The sequence below is a fragment of the Solea solea genome, chromosome 18 (genome assembly GCF_958295425.1).
Source record: "Solea solea chromosome 18, fSolSol10.1, whole genome shotgun sequence".
Classification (NCBI taxonomy): Eukaryota; Metazoa; Chordata; class Actinopteri; order Pleuronectiformes; family Soleidae; genus Solea; species Solea solea.
This window is the reverse complement of record NC_081151.1, coordinates 17,398,651-17,415,608: the sequence shown is the minus strand read 5'-3', so window position 1 is coordinate 17,415,608 and position 16,958 is coordinate 17,398,651. Positions and strand designations below refer to the sequence as shown.

Here is a 16,958-nt window from a genome sequence, read left to right as displayed (position 1 = left end):
TTTCAAACACTTACAAGTTACAAAACAACATTTTAACTTAGCGATTGAGGTAGCAGATTTTCTCTACGGGCTTTGTAGTAGAGGAGTATAAAGGACTTTGTTTGCATTTTTTTATTAACATGTGGACCAAATTACATACAGTGACATGATCAACACGCACACTGTAATATGGTAATACTCCACCTAAAATCACCAGTATACTTTATTCTCTGGGGTCCACTTGTGTAAATGTCTGATAGTTGTTGAGATTCTGGTGGTTCCACCACTGGAATTAAGTAATAGATTCAAAATGGACGAGGGGCAAAAAAGGGTCATTGCCTGTATAGATCTTTTTTTTTTTAATAAGGTTTTATTTCATTCTGTTCAGAGTGATATTCATTCTCATGCCCATATAATTGATCGCACCAAAACTGATTGATCCTGGACATGCAGAAAACCTTCTTTGTTATGACTCAAATGTGAAATAGCGACCTGCTTTGTGTGTTGTTGTTGTTGCAGCTTTGATGTGAAGTTGCTGGGACACTGCGGGTTTTGTTTTTTTCCTGTTTTAATCTTTGAAGGTTCACAGTAAACAGCAGGAGCAAATGCTGGGAGTGCGATGCAGGAGGTCGCTGCTGTTCTGGTTTAGGGTTGAGTGCTTCCCCCCCCCCTTTTTCGTGCAATGTCTGGAACCATATACAGAAGCAAAAACGTGAGTCAAGAAAGAGGAGAACGAGCAGCTGAAGGCGACGCGGAAGCCAGTATGAATATTTATCAAGTGGGAAATCCAGCTCATCCACACTGTCAGCTGTCCTGGTATGCATTTGTTTACTGTAGGTGTTTAAGAGACAGTTGAGGCTTTTGCTGTGGACCTTTGGGAGATGGAGGGAGTGTGTCCTTATAACAGAAAAAAGAAGACAGAAAGCAAGAGGGAGGAGGGAAAAAAAAAGGAGAGGAGGGGGTGGGTAGTTTCTAGCAGCCAGAGCATTTGGCTGAAGGGTGGAGACTCAGAGCAGCAGTAAGGAGGGAGGCAGGGAGGACCTCAGCTGAGAGAGAGAGAGACGTAGAGGCACACAGAGAGAGGAGTGTGTGCTGGATGTATGCGCTTGCTTTGCTGACTGACTGACAGACTGTGTGTGTGTGTTTGTGTGTGACAGATAGAGAGGAAATTGCGTGGATACTACTCTGCAGGACTGGATACGCTCGGCATCCCAGGAGTCAAAGAGGCACACACACACACAAAATCAAATAAAGGTAAGATATTTAATTTTTCATTTTTGCACTCAGATATTATTTATGATTTTCCGGTTTTGTGACATCTGGGTTAATTGCATCCAAAACAGGGTGTGTTCCAGAAGAGGAGGGGTGGGGGTTTATATCCACACTGTCATTTTGTCATTATTTGAGGGGCGAAATTGATGCCGCTGGCTGGTTTTGCATCATGGAATCCCCTCCTACCTCTAAAAACCTTTTAAAAACTGCCTGCTGCTTTATTTTCCTCGCCCCTCTTCATGTGTCCATGTGAGGGGAATAAGAGAATGGGCTGCCTTGCTCCATTCTCTCCTTCTTCTTCTTCCACCCTCCCTCTTCTTCCCTCAGGATTGGGCAGATCTTATAATGTGGAGCCAGAGGAATTAAGGGCATCTGTTTCAGAGGGATATTTGCACAAGCAGGAGAATGAGAAAGAGACGGATGAAAAAAAAGGGGGGATGTGGCATATACAGAAGGGATGCAAAAGAAAGGAACCAGAGAGGAAACCTACACGCCTCTTATGAGGTGTTCTAGCCATTCTCGACCCTCTCACCCCCCCCCCCCCCCCCAATACCATGAGGAGAAAGCAGTTGACCACACACAAGCTCCATGTATTGGCTGTAACAGGCAGATGGCCAGGAGAGGAGGTGAAGGAGGTAGAAGAGGTGGTGGAGGAGGGTAGGTTGTAGTTGTTATGTCAGACAGACACAGATAGACAGATACTGTCCCTGACTGTGCGTTGCATTCACAAGAAAACTGAGAAGGAACAAGATGTGCTGTTGTTCCCCACTCTTACCTCGTCATGTGAAAAGCATCGTCATGCACACTTCACAGTAAATCATCCAATCGTGTGTGTGTGTGTGTGTGTGCGGTTATGTGCATGCACAAATGCACACCGCAAGTCAGAATTACGCAAGAACTCATGTCCTGGCCGCTCGAACTGTATCTTGAAGACGAGCTTCACCAAGGCCACGGATTGTTTCGTATACGCCCGTGTTTAGACTGTAAGAGAGGTTACAACGTGTCCAGTGTTGCACAAGGAACATCCTTGAGACAGAAATCCTGAGAGTTTTCTGGAGCACAGTAGAAAGTATTTTGTGTTACAGATGGAAAACAGAGAGAGGGAAAGGGAGGAATTGTCGCGTATCCATCCAGGTTTTTATTGACCACATGACATCTCCACTCCCTTCACAGCCTTCAACCGAAAGAGTTATTCGATTTCAGGCCAAATTGTAAGAAGTTCTTCACAGGGCTGGGCTTCCCAAAAGCATCTTTTGGCGGAAGTCTTCTCTGTGTGAAGTCTCCATGACCTTTAAAACAACTAATGTGTGTCACAGAGATGTACAGTGGAGTGCTGAGTGATGAGGTAGGAAGGATGTCGTTGCTCTTTGGCCTCACCCTTGGTACTTAATGCACCTGTTAGCTTCCAGCAGTGTTGTTTTTGGGTTTAGTTATGTAGTCAAGCATGCTTTTGTTTTGTCAAGATAGATTCATCCAGAGCTACTCTTTGGGATGTTCTGTCCGAGATATGTTTGCATGCTCCTCAAGTTTTGGAAGTTAAATGTCAATTCATGTCTTACAGGCCTCAAGTTCAAGTCAAATCTTAGGATACAACCATCAGGTCTCAGCTATTCTCTTTTCCTAGGTAGTCAAGTGCCAAAGAAATGTATATTTTTTTCTGACTTCAATCCAAACATCTTAAGTCCAAGTCAAACCTCAAGTCGTGTGCAATAAAGACAAGTACAATCATAACAAATTTCAGGTCTACAATGGCCATATTTTTATTCTGGTCAGACATGAATCAATAATCTCAAAGCTGAATTTGATCCTTTGTGAGCCAACTCTCAAGTAGGTTAATTGACACAGAAGCCAACATTAAGTCTGAAATCCTGATTTTTGAGACTCAAATGTGCCTCGAGTCCTCGTCTCAAGTCCCCAAACCAAATACTATCCAAGATCTTGCTCATATGTAGACCACAGAAAGTCTGGTCTCACAGCAGTCAGTTCCAAGTCCTCATTTTTGTGTCCTAATTCTAATTTAAATCCAATTTAAGTACCTCATCTGTTTTTTGGTTTGTTTTTGGCATTAACCCAACTGGGTCTCTTGGCTGAAGTCCGTGAGGGCAAAATGTGACACTTCAATATTTTTACTTTGGAGCCTTTGAGCCAAGTCTTTAAAGAATCAGTTGTGAAATCCAAGCGAGGTCTGGAGAGCTCTTTTTTTCTGACTTAAGTCTGAACAACTGTGGTCCAACACTCAAGTCCACTTGACCTGTTTTATGTCTTTTGCAACAAATACAAACGAAGTACTGAGTCTTTGTCCAAATAAGCTTTAAGTCAGTCTCACAAGGACCAAATGCAAAAATGTGTTATTGTTCATGCTTATCCAAGTCTAACGTCCTGTCCAAACAATTCCCAAGAAAGGTCATTGACAACAAATAAGTGATGAGTGAGAAACTCCATTGAATGCAAGTCTGTTAATGCAGATCTCTATCTGTTGTATTCTGGCTAAACCAGATCCACTTTCAATTCTTGTCAACCAGTTAAAGCAAATCCGGATCTGAAACTCTCACAGAGGCACACTCACACTTGGGTAGAATCTAAACAAGCCCGGATGTTTGTAATATTATTAACAGCCCAGGACTCTGACTATGTTATTCTTGGCATGCTGATTGAATCCAGAGGAAAGAGTACATTTATGGGTCCTGACTCAAATGCAAATGAAAAATCCTGCTGATTCCTCATCACGATGGCTCACAGAGGTGCGATTAATGCATGCAAATATGGCCAAACTCATCGTTTGTGACGTGGAGCAGGAAGCGAGCTTTTTTAATTTGACGACCACATGGACCACTTCCAGATTTGATTTCCTCAGTGGAAAGGAAGCTGCACACAGTGGCTGATTTCTTGCCGAAGTGGCCAGGGGAATTCAAAACAACCATCACTAGTATTATCTGGCCTTGAGCTGGTGTTAATTTTTCCACCCTGTGCTTTTTATGGGTGCATCCAAAGCTCTATAGCTGCTCCTGTGGTAGCATTGCTATGCATTGTTTCTACCCCACTGACTCCACTGCTGTTACATAACACACATATCAAAGGTCACAAGCGCGAGTCTTTAAACGTTTGAGGAAAAGAAAACGCACTTGGTCACTTGCTTTAATCCAACAAAGAAGAAACATGCTGATCCTTGATCGTTTGATTTAATAAACATAATAGACGACATTTGCCCTCCCTGGAGCAATCAGCATCCTCCCTGCTGCCTCCTTGACTCCCAGGAGATGCATCATTTCCTGGGCCACTGCCTTCTCCCCTCCCCCCCCTCTGGGACCTAAATTAACCCTCAGCACGCAAACACACACATTTCATATGCATACACACTCACGTACAACACAACCACTGACACTACAGGATGGGCAGGGCATGCTGGGGGTGGCACAGATGTCCGGGCTAATCAAATGATTGCGGGTGGCGGCGGTCTGACCGAGAAGCAGCAGCACGAGGTGAGACCAAATAGAAACTGTAAATAGCTCTGTGAAAAAGAACTGACTATATTGGTGTTAATACTAGATTTTTTCTGGATTTAAGCACCAGTGATGGTGCATTTTTCTGTTATTTTAACAACAATATTTGCATAGAATGAAGCTCTCTTCATGCATGTTAGCTGGCAGAAATTCCCAGTATCTCTAAAATTCGGTATGACAAGTTAAAGGCATGAATGTAGCTTTTGATTCAGTTTAAACCACAATTTATGTTTAGGACTTTAAAACTGTAGTAGGCGGGGCCTAAACACTGTATCTGGGCCCCTAAGCACGGATAGATTGAACCTTTTTTAGGTTTCTTTGCCGTGTGGCCAGCTGTTAACAATGCTGGAATAATAATCTTTCCACAATGGGGTATTTTCCACGTGTGTAAATTCATTCTTAAATCAGGGTCCACATTGTGTATTCTTTTTAGGGCCAAGTTGTACATGTGGGTACCAATGGACTTCCTCATATAATCTCAAGCACGTTCTCATTGTCACCCGTCTTCTTCATTTTGTCTTTGACCAAAACAAGAGGAAACTGGACTAGAAAGTGTTGGACAGATTACAAAATGTACATCATGCAGACCCTAGTGGGCCTCGACATAAATGCAGAGGTGGAAAATATCGTAGAATAGAAAGTAGGAGTGGTCTCTCCCTGAGCTAGGAGGCTTCACCTCTCACCCAAGAGGCTTCCTCATTTCTCTCTGGATTGTCCTGTGATTGGTGGAATTCTCCCATCACAGGCCAGATTCCCCAAGGCTGTAAACTGAGTCTTCGGGGAGGTGCCACAGTCAATTTTGTCTCTCAGATGACTTGATTGACGTTATGCACATACCATTTATCCTGTTCAGGGTCATGGAGGTCAGCAGGGGCCGGTCTCAGCTGGCAGAGGGGGAAAGGCAGGATTGACAGGTCACCAGATCATCATGTGTGCTGAAATGTTACCATTAAATTATATTGAAGTCGGCATCAATATGTAACCTGTAATGTGAAAATGCTGAGGTTTGATGCTATATAATGGGCAATAATTTCATAAATATGATGTTCAAGTGAAATCATGAATGAGACAAAAGCTTTCCTCCCACACACGGTGTGGATCCAAACCACTGTGACGCTGTTATAGTTGCCGTCAGCATAGTAGATACACCCTACTCTTCCTCACAGGCTGTAGATGATAAATATAAGGTGATTAGAACTTTTCTAAATGTTCCACATTCCCATGGAGTGGGCGCTGATGTGAGTCCTGTGCCCGTTACATTCAGAAACAGTGATGGAAAAAGAGGCTCAGCTGTCACATTTAAAGTCATTGTCCCCAGACGATGATTGCCTGACAGCTCTGCTCGCCGCGTGTCCCCCATCGCATTCACTTTGTGTTTGCGTGCACAGAGGGAGCAGCGTCCTTTCTCTTATTCAAGGGCAAGGATCCGTGCTATATTACAGTCAATAGTCAATATCCTCACGATAGTGCTCATTAATAAAACCAGAGGTCAGTTTTATATTACTTCTCCTTAGCTGCGGTCGCCATAAAAGACTCAGGAAGAGGATATTACCACCTCTTTTATCTTCCCTGCTAAACTTTCCGGTTTTTCTTCATTTTTTATCTCGTTCTGTGCACTCTCCTATCAGTTTACGACTCTGTAAATCTTTGTCCAGCCGAGCGTGCCCTCCGCTGCCTCTTGTTTCACAGTGACATCGCAGAGTGTAGTTCATTGTCCCGTGACATGATGAGGATGGTGTGGTCACACTGCGAGGGCTCGGATGCGTGCGTGCGAGCGCTGCTACTTGCTCATGCTCAACTGCAAAATTGTCTTTTAAGTAATGAATTTCTGAAAATCCACAGGGAGGGTCTGGATTTATTTTGTGGGTTTTGGAGTGAAAACACTTGAGTTCAAAACAGAAAGACTCACTCAGCACAGAAAAGTTCAGCTTCAGCTTGAATGGCAACAACATTAGAGTCAGGAGGTTTATTTGTGTGATAAATAAAGTAGCAGGGTTTTTTCTAGTGCTGTGATGAAGCTTTTTAGGAATTAGTTAGAAAAACCCACAACCCAAAAGAGATGTTTCTCATTTCACTGCACTGACCTTTCATTTAACCTCTAATTTGAACAGTGAGTATTCAAACATAGAAAAGCAGGCTGTATGGATGAAATGATATATAATTCCATCACACATGCAGTGAATTTCTATCATTCAAAATGCTGTCTAGCTTGCCAACATAGCACGTCATTAGCAGTTAGCACACCAACTGTGTCCTATGTGGTACTGTGTGGGAACTGGTGAGTAAACATTATCAGATCTTTGCTGCTTTGTATAGATTTGGGGCAAATACTCTCTAGTAGCATTATCTGTGCTGAGACGTAGTGGAAAACCGGCATATCTAGCTAGCTCCGTCTTGTGTTGTGAATGAATGGTAAGATTAGCAAATGCAGCAACAATAAACCACAGGGGAGGGTTTAGCAAATGGTCAGCAAAATAGAATATTTCAAACTTAGCCCAATCTGCCTCCTCTCCGTCCCTGCACACCCTCACAGGTTAATGGATGACTCTCCAGGGTCCAGATGGCTGAGCCAGGGACCGATTTTTAATTACCACACTCTGGGCATCACATAGGACGAAACACTCCCTGCCTGGCTGCCGTAATTTCTTTCTTTGTATGGTGTAAAAGAAAAAAAGGACAGGATAATAAGGTGCGCGCTACAGGAAGAGAAAGGGGGTGAAAGAGGGAGGGGTGAGCCAAGCTGAGAGTCAGCGTGCGTGGGAGTACGTGAGAGATCGTCACTCTCGACAGGCCAGGAATTATATTTTCCTCACCAGGATGTTTCCTGTTGCGCATAATCACCCTTTAAGTCAGCAACACCCCGAGCTGAGCAGCAGCTATAATCACATCTGTGGAGAGCCTCGTCATGAAAACAGGCCCCCTGAAAAGTCAGGAGGAAGGGGTTCAAAACAGCTCCAAATGGCAGGGTACGGATGGCAGAGGGGGTCGGATTGATTTGGTGGTGTTGGCAGGAGGACGGAGCTTGTTGGGGGTGTTTTAGTCCCATCATTGAACACCTGTCGACCACAGAGGGAGGGATGGGAAGCAGAAGGCACAGGATGGAAATGGATCACCAGGCACATCACATAATGGATATTCGTGTCCTCTTTCTCCTCCGGTATAAAGAAGAGAACAATATTGCCAAAGCTTGTTTCTGCATCTTGCATGCTCTGCAACATAAATATGATGACACAAACACTGTATGAAGACGGTCAGATTCAGCAGCATTTTTTTTTTTGCTTTGCTTTCTTTGTCTTATTCCCACAACACTCAGAAATCGACAGTGGAAAGAAAAAAAAACAAAGAAAGATGGGAAATTGCAGTCAGGATTGTTTCCCTATCACACAGTATTTTTCCATACACAGTCAAGTTGAGTCGTGGTCATAGCTCGACTACGCCATTCAGGTGGTCCAGTATTCAAGAAGTGTGTGCCACCTCCGCTCCACTTCCAAGTCTTATTACCATTTATTGACTAAAGAATATCTTTTATTTAAAAAAAAAAATTTGAATTTTGCCTCATTTTTGTTGCTGTTTTTATTCTTCTGTGTTATTTGCGGGTATTAGCCGGGGCGCCTCGGCCAGCCTGAGTCCGACTGAAGGTATACATGCAGTAATGGCTCAACTCCCAATCACATTATCTGTGTGTGTTAGTCGGAGAAATCCAATTAAGTACAATTTTATTCAGACTTAACATGTTTACATGTATTTTTACAAGTCTGGTTCCAGTCAGACTAACACGATAACTGTGTTAGTCTGACGGTGGCTCATATGCTGCTTCAGAATATGATGTTTCCGATGTCAAACATACTGTACAAATTGTCAAAGAACCAAGAAATCCTGTAGGATATTTCTTTTCATTTAAAATCTCCTGGTTGCAAATGTGAGTCTGCTGAGTGATGAGCAGGATGTCTCTGGGTGAGAACATACTCTGAGCAAATAAAAACTTGGCAACAAGTGACAGGCCCATGTGACTGTTTGTCATCTGAGCCTGTCTTTCAGCAGGGAAGATAATGTCAGCAATGGTGATTAGTTGTAAATGAGTCACGTTACTTTAATATACTGTATTTTCCATATATAGGACTCTGGGGAACACTTGTGAGTAACTAACATCATTATTGCCTTTGTTTTCCTTCTGGAAAGGTCAACATTTAATACTGTAAATGATGGATTCAACAGAAATGACATGTTAAATGACTTGCCCAAGTGCAGTGTATAAAACTGTAGCTGCTTTTTTTCGTCACTTTGGGCACTTTTTTTATTTTTTGATATTTTAAAGACAAAAATTATTTGAAAAATTGATAAAAACAAACTTTTGTTAAATTGAATAGAAAAAGCTAAGATATCAGTTTGAAAGTAAAGTATTGTTTTGTTATTGGTACCTCTGTAGTTTTCATCCCAGCAAGACAACCCTGCCCCACACTAAAACAACTGCAACAGCAAATATTTCAAGAATCCTTGCAATGATTAAAATTATTATACATCTTGCATAACACAGTGTCAAAGTGGAGATTAACGACTCCGCACTGGATCAGGACTGGTGACAGTGCACTGCAGTAAGAGCCGTTGCCTTCTCTTTTATTTACTTTTTAGTCTCTAAGCAGTTTCGCTGTCTCTAAAATACTGGAAGCTCAGAGGTTTGGCCGCTGTTGGCGAGGTTTTGTTAATGGATGCTTCAATGTAACGTCGCTTTAATGTTTCGTGCCGCCGTGATTTACGAGGGCTGGAATTCCCTTCCTCGGCAGATCTGCTCATGCAGGGTAATTGGCCCATTTGTCAGAAGCAGCAGAAAAACCGAGCTCACAGAGTCACAGATGCACCGAGAATGGATCTGTTGAACCAGAGGAAGACAGACACGGGGACAGATAGAGAGGAGGAAGAGGAAGAGAGGTGAAGAGGTCGGCGTCAACAGAAGCACAATTCGTTTGACATTTTGGGAAATGCAATTATTCGCTTTCTTGCATAGAGTAAGATGAGACGAGTGATACTACTCTGTACAGTGCATTCAGTGACTAGAGAGTGCTACCAGATAGCTTAGCTTATCTTAGCATTGTAAAGGGATTAAAAAAAAAAAAAGGTCAAAGGTAACAAGGCTCAGAGCTACATTTTGGATTATTTAAATGCTGGACTTGTACTGCACTGCAGCTTTACGTGGAAGTCATCATTTCCTATTTATGAGAGGGGAATTTCAATATGAAGCGCCCTTTGAAGTTGTAATTTCAGGCCATTAACTCATTTGAGCTCCTCATGCCTCATGTTCACAGTTCAAGATGGCTACCTTTAGCATCCATGCCATGTAGCATGTTTAGATCTGATATACATTTATTTTTTGTCGTTTTGTGAAATAAGTTATACACTCAGTACTGTCCTACTGGTGTGTGTGAACATGTTGCTTTATATATATACATATATATATATATATATATATATATATATACATAAATACATACAGTGTAATGTTTTTGACAGGTGGACCAGATTAGCTTGCTAGTTAGCAAAGCTAGCTGTCGCATCTTCGTCGTTGTTCTTTTGACTGTTTCCTATTTTACTGTTTTTATTTTGTGAGTGTGTAAGAGTCTCGAGAGTGTTGAATGCGATGTATTTCATAGTCTCGTTTTCGATTGTGTTGAATGTACTATGTCATTATTCTTGCTATTAACAAAAAAACACAACGCAAGAACACACATCACCTGTCTCTTTATAGCTGTTAAGCCATTTCTTGTCTTTATATACTAACCTAAACCAAATCCACTGACATGTGACTCTTCTTATGGGATTTTAGACACTAAATGATGTCAATAATTCACCAAACAATGTTACCTAAATGTTTATAACCATTGATTATGACTGTAGTTTGTTTTTGGTTCTCCGTCAGTGTTTGTGAGCTGTGCTCAGAGGCTACACACACACTGTATAATTTACCTGGAATGTGGTACTAAGAGTGTGGACGTCTTCTTTCTCTGATCGGCCTCTAAATGTCACTGTCCCCCTGTCTTTATCTCTGTGTCTCCGTTTGCAGAGAGCGAGGCGGACACCAACTGCTGACTGAAGGGCAGGCAGACACCGGGGCTGAGCGCGGAGGAGTGAGCAGACAAGGTAAACGAAGTCCAGGCGAGGGGGGGAGGGAAAAGGCCGCGCAGAGACCTGTTTCAGAATAGTACGAGTGGACACGGCGACGGCGGTGTCTTCTTTCTGCTCGGAAACTGGTACAAACTGTACAACAGTTGAATGAATCACAATGGCTTCCACACAGTTGTTGACAGTTGACGCAGCTGAGGCCTGTGTCCATCTGAACCCACTATTTATCAGCGCCTGTTTGGATGCCAACGCTTATCGGCATGTTGACACCTTGTGTAACATCTCGGAGTGGTATTTTGAGTAGCCAGCGGATAGGAAATTAGGAAGGAAGGAAGTGCATTAGGTTTTGTGATAAAGCGTAACAGCAGGAAAAGAATTCTCTCCTAAAAGAATTAAAAAGCCATCGTCTGAAGCTAAAAGGACAAGCCACGATATTTATTCAGTTTATTCTTCGTTTTTAACCCTTGAATTTGCCTCCCAGGCATCAGCTACTTCCTCTGCTTGCCAAACCTCCCTCTCTTGATGTACAAATGTCACAGTGGCATTTTTGCATGCTCCACCGATAATCAGCAGGAAAATATGTGTTTGGGATGTAGTGACAGCTCTGTTAAATAGCTTATAGTTAGATATATTCTTTAATATTTTCCAGGTTAGAACTTTGATTATAAATCTTCAGCCTAAGCAGCGGTGACAGTTTATTTTTGTTTCTGAATATTGGATAAACTGCAGAAGGGTTTCTTTACTTTGTAGTCCAGCCCCCGAAGACATGCTTTACATTTTCTTTTATAGTGTTTACTAAACTCATCACGCCTCTGTGTCAGTTTTACAAAAAGAAAAATAGGCTATTGTCCTTAGGTCTGATCATGTTCCGTAAAAACCAAAGACCTAGTTTTTTTGTCGACATCCCAGAAACCTTAAAGCGTGACATCTCTCCCTATCAATAGTCTGGTGATACGCTGGCCTGTTTTGACATCTCCCCTGTGTGTTGAAACAATATTATGGCCTCGAAACCTCGACAAAGACTAATTTCTACTCAGAGTTCTCAGTCATGCCCTTGGAAAAAGTCACCAGCCTATTTTTGTTTTTGGTGAGGGACAAATCCAAGGTTTTCAGGCGGGAGTCACAAGATAAGAGTGCAAAACTTTTCCTAAAAGTTCCTTTAAAACGACCTAAAATCGGATTTCATGAGATACACGGTACGCCATTTGTCAGGTAAAGCAGGAAAACAGGCATATGGCTTCCACACAGGGAGCCCAGATTAATGCATCTGAACCCTACCAACATGGAGGTTGTTGACAGGAAGTCGTAAAAAAATCCCATTTTATGGTCCTTCCTTTAATATGTCTTCTGACTTATGACTTAATTCATTTAACCCAGCTGTGACTGACCCAACACCTTAATGAGAGCAAAGTAGATTTAGAATTGAGATCGTGACACCGACCTCAGTTTGAATTTAGGCACAATCACCATAAAAGGTGAAACTCTCCTGTGAGCGAGAGCAAACAGGATCCCTCGGCCGCGCCGAATGTGAAACAGTGTTTATTCAAACTGCTCAGTCTGCTTCAGGTTATGCTCATGAATCTTCCTCACCCTGTCACTCGGTTTACCCTGACATCAGTTCGAGATACTCCAGTTCAGTTTCGGAGGAGGTTTCGGCCTTGTAAATACTGTAAATGTTCACCTTATCTTGTGTTTCAAAACTATTTCCAGTTATTTCAGAGCGATAGGGCTTAAAATGTACGTCTGTTTATGTTCATACTGAGTGTAGAAACACTACAGTGCCACCCACTGTGTCAACTTCAAACCTGAAGACGTTCAGACGTGCAGTTGTTAGTCAGCCAGCACATTGTTGAGATTAACAACTGGTTCTAGCTTCGTGAATGTGACATTTTTACAGCTTTTCTTGTTTAGAATGAGTGTGTTTGTCTTCGGGGTGTAGTGGTGTGATGTTAGCAATTGTGCGAGAAGGTTCTCGGGAAGGTTTTCGTTCTCTACGACCTCCTGTCACAGTCCAAAGACATGCAGATAAAGGTTAGGTTCATTGGAAACTAGTTCAGGACGGACCGTCCCGTTCTCCATATGTCAGCTGTGACCACTGCTAAAGATGATGGATGGAGGACGACTTGTTCATTTTTGTTTTATACAGCTTAAAAAATAAATATTTAGATGACTTGATTTTAAAGGAAACAATAACATCTCTGTCCAAATCACATTTGGTTTTCTGAGTTTAGTAAGAAATGGTAGGCTCGTAGGCAAACGTTGATTAATCGAGGTATCATGTGAAAAAGACAAACTGTAACCGGCGACCCTGCGCTGAGCTTTTGATTAATGAAGCGCACCAGGTCATCGGGGTTCAGGTCGTGCGACACCAGAGATTCCTTGCGGCGGTTTAGCAAGCCTGATGAGCAGATGTGCCATCGTGGAGCATCAATATTCATACTCAGCTCCAGCACCTTGCTGAGATCAGTGTTGACCTCACACTGAGTCGTACCACAGTGCATGCGGGAGGGAGAAGGGTGGCACAGGCAAGATGGATCACACGCCAAGGATGATGGTGTGTGTTAGAGCGCCCGCAGCTCCATCCATTCTGTCAGTGAGGCGGAGAAGCAAGTGAGGACATGAAACTGAAACTGCTTACCAAAACAGACAGGTGACGAATTTGACAAACAACAGATGAAGGATGATGCTTCAATCCACAAAAATTACTAATTAATTCATTACTAATTTCATTTATAGAGCACAAAAAAAATCCAGATGACACAAGGTTGTCAATCATCAAAAGTCAATTATTCTTCATTCAGCTTCTCCCTTTAGGCGTCGCCACAGCAGGCCATCTCCCTCCATCTTGTCCTCTTGTGTTACGTCAACTGTCCTAGTGTCCTCTTCACAACATCCATGAACCTTCTCTGTGGTCTTCCTCTCTTTTTCTTGCTCCATCTTCATCATCCTTCGTCCAATATAATCTCTTTCTCTATCCTCTGCACGTGACCGAACCATGTCAACCATGACTCTCTTGCTTTGTCTCCAAACCGTTCAACCTGAGCTGTCCCTGGAATATGCTGATTGCTAATGAGACGTAATCTGCCATTTGTTCCCAATACAGTTTAAATAAAGTTGTCTGAAAAATAGCCGTAATAAAAACGACCAATTATTTTGTCACCTATTTACACACATGTCACACCAATCCATTCATTCAGACCCACACAAACAAAGATGACGGCAGTCATAACAACCACAGAGAAACCTTTACTGGCATAGAAGGCTCCGCACTTGTGTTTACATCTGCTTCCCAAAAGATGACTTCCTTTTTTCCTTTGGATCCAAGGTGGCATAGGAACCTTTTACCAGTAATAAAGAGTGGATGAAGGAAGCCAATGGCAACATTTGAATGCAGTAGCTGGTGTTTGACCAGAGAGGCAGTAGATGCACTGATTTTTAAGTCCAATACTACTAAATACTAAACTGGATCAACCAATAACATCAATAGATGCCCATATATATATCACCGGAACAAAAAGTGGTTTGAGGTTTAGTTACACTGTGAGAGCAAATGAAGAGTTTATATCTCTGACACCGGTAATGTAACTTATCCGTTTATCTGTTGTAAATATAGTGCTTGACAAAGCTCTGCCTCCTCGCTCTCCTCCCACCTTCTCTGCCCCCTCCCCTCACTGTCATGGGCTCCCTAGCAACTGACACCATAAATAATATGCCTGAGTGTGTACGCATGTGTGTGCAGTGTGTGTGTGTGTGTGTGTGTGTGTTCACAGGCATGTGATAATAAACAGAGTATCTTGTTCGTCGCACTCCTCTCTGCTTTTGCACGCCCGCAGTATTATAGGGCTTGACTTCATCAGCGACACACTGTGTGTGAATTACAGTGTTTTTGGATGGGTAACCCTCCTTCTTCTCCTCCGTGTAGAGAGAACACACGAGAGCTGACTGACTGATCGCGCCCATGGCGAGCAATAACACAGCCAGTATTGCACAAGCCAGGAAGCTGGTGGAGCAGCTGAAGATGGAGGCCAACATTGACAGGATAAAGGTGAGTTGACACATTTCTTTTTAAGGGTGGGAATATTGAACATATCCGACTGGGATCTGAATCTCAAGCCTGACAAATACCCAACTTATAATATGAAATTGTTCACATGCTGTTGTCTTTAATTGGTTTTTAATATAAGAACCCCAATTTCCCAACCAATTCCACTCATAGCGTTACCTTCTACTACGATTCTGGTTTTCAAAAATTTGGTTTACACTTATACACTTAGTTCTCAAAGACATATCAATCTACGTAGAAACACACACCAGTAACCCACAGTTTGTGTGTGCATGTTTTCAAAAATACCTGCCCCACTTCATCCTCCACGTGAGGGTCACAGCTGACATGGGGTGAAATTTAAATGAAAACACACTGAGATGAACAACCATTCACTACCCGGAGAAAACCCACAAAGAACATGCAAACTCCGGAGCCGGCAACCCTTCCTGCTGTGAGGCAACAATGCTAGCCACTAATTCCACTAGTCAGTACGTTTACATGCACAGTAGTAGTAGTAATTGAGCTAAGATTTTGGTACATGCGCAGAACACAGAGTCCGAACTAAGTGTATTGAGCTATGAATCACATTATCCAGGTATGTTAGTCCGACTAAGACTAGCTCGATTTTAGTCGGACTAACGTGTTTACATGAAAACCAAATTATTAGTCTTAGTCCGACTAAAATCAGACGATCTTCAAAAAAATCTCACCCATGAGACAGTAATTTGACACTTTACAGTTTATTTCATTATTTTCCCCCATTTTGCAAAAGCATATTTTCTTAAATGTAAAATGTGTCTTTAACCTTGTGCATATAAATGTGTTTTTGGTTTAAACCCAGGTGTCAAAAGCAGCAGCGGACTTAATGTCATACTGCGAAGCTCATGCCAAAGAGGACCCTCTGCTATCGCCGGTCCCAGCGTCAGAGAACCCGTTCAGGGAGAAGAAGTTCTTCTGTGCCATTCTGTAAACCCGACATGGCCCTTCAGCAGTCTGCTCGGTGTGGGACTTTGAACGCGGACGTTCAAAATACGTAGAAATCTTTTAGTAGGAGGGCGCGGCGATTGATGCCCCTCCCCCCCCCCCCTCCCCTTTCTTGAACGGCACCGTAAGAGTGCGAAAATTAAAAACCACAGAGTTGATGTGTAACCATTAAAGGGGTTGTGATTGCTTTGTCGAGGGGGTGTTGCAGCATGTTGAAGGGGTCTGTGCTTTATTTTTAGATGATACAAAAGGGATGATAGTGATTGATGATGACGAGTGCGATGATAGCCCAGAGACTTGACGGACAACCGGTCAACCTAAAAAAGTCTTCAGGTTTTGATGTGTACAAAACAAACAAACAAACAAAAAAATACATAAAATGAGAATAAAAAATATTTTGTGGTTCTTTTGGGACTTTCTGTTAAATGGCTTGTGGAGACCGAAAAAAATAAATGCCTTCCACTAGATGCCACCTAATTATTGGAATGTTTTTAAGTTGTTTATTTTATGTTTACTTCAACTTTACCTACCCCCTAGATATCTTTCTATAACTGTACGTGATTACTGAAAACAGCTCTGTCAACTTTTTTTATTTACACCAACAGGTTAGTGAAAGCTTTTTTAATGGGATGTTTGAAACATTGGACTCTGTGATTCTCTTTTCAAAAACCTTTCTGAAAAATCTGTCTCTGTGTATCGACATCTATCTGGCAAATGTGATGCAGTTTGTCTCCTTCAGATACAAACCCTCTTTCTACTCTTTGTATAAAATGACTAGCAAGTAAACTGTGCTGTGCTGTGAGTTCTGGATGTTTGTGTTTGTATCATTAACTAAGTGCATGAAATGAACAAAGGCTCGTCTGTCTTTCCTTTCATGTGGAGATTGTATGAAACAAGGGGCGGCCTCCGTGTGGAAGTGCCAGAAAATATTAAAACAAGAATGACTCAGTCTGGACTCAACGAGGAAGAAATGACTTTGTTCCTATAAAATCTCTGTTAATTGCTGCAGCTCTTAAACAACCCTTAGACACTATTTAGACCAATAACTGGGGAAGGCCTCAGCT

The 16,958-nt window shown here is 42.3% G+C and overlaps 1 protein-coding gene across 1 annotated transcript; it reads left to right on the top strand.

The window, feature by feature from the left end:
- Positions 1-985: 985 nt before the first annotated feature.
- On the top strand, positions 986-16,854 carry LOC131445038 (guanine nucleotide-binding protein G(I)/G(S)/G(O) subunit gamma-2). The gene is made up of 4 exons (XM_058615816.1): positions 986-1,233; positions 10,807-10,883; positions 14,788-14,910; positions 15,752-16,854. Exons 3-4 carry the CDS (start codon positions 14,824-14,826, stop codon positions 15,878-15,880), a joined length of 216 nt encoding a protein of 71 aa, XP_058471799.1. The 5' UTR covers positions 986-1,233; positions 10,807-10,883; positions 14,788-14,823; the 3' UTR covers positions 15,881-16,854.
- The last annotated feature ends 104 nt before the right edge of the window (positions 16,855-16,958 follow it).

Coding starts and splice junctions, on each gene's coding strand:
- LOC131445038 (XM_058615816.1), top strand. CDS start 14,824: ATGGCGAGCAATAACACAGCCAGTATTGCACAAGCCAGGAAGCTGGTG. Junction 14,911..15,751: donor CCAACATTGACAGGATAAAG/GTGAGTTGACAC, acceptor GTTTAAACCCAG/GTGTCAAAAGCAGCAGCGGA.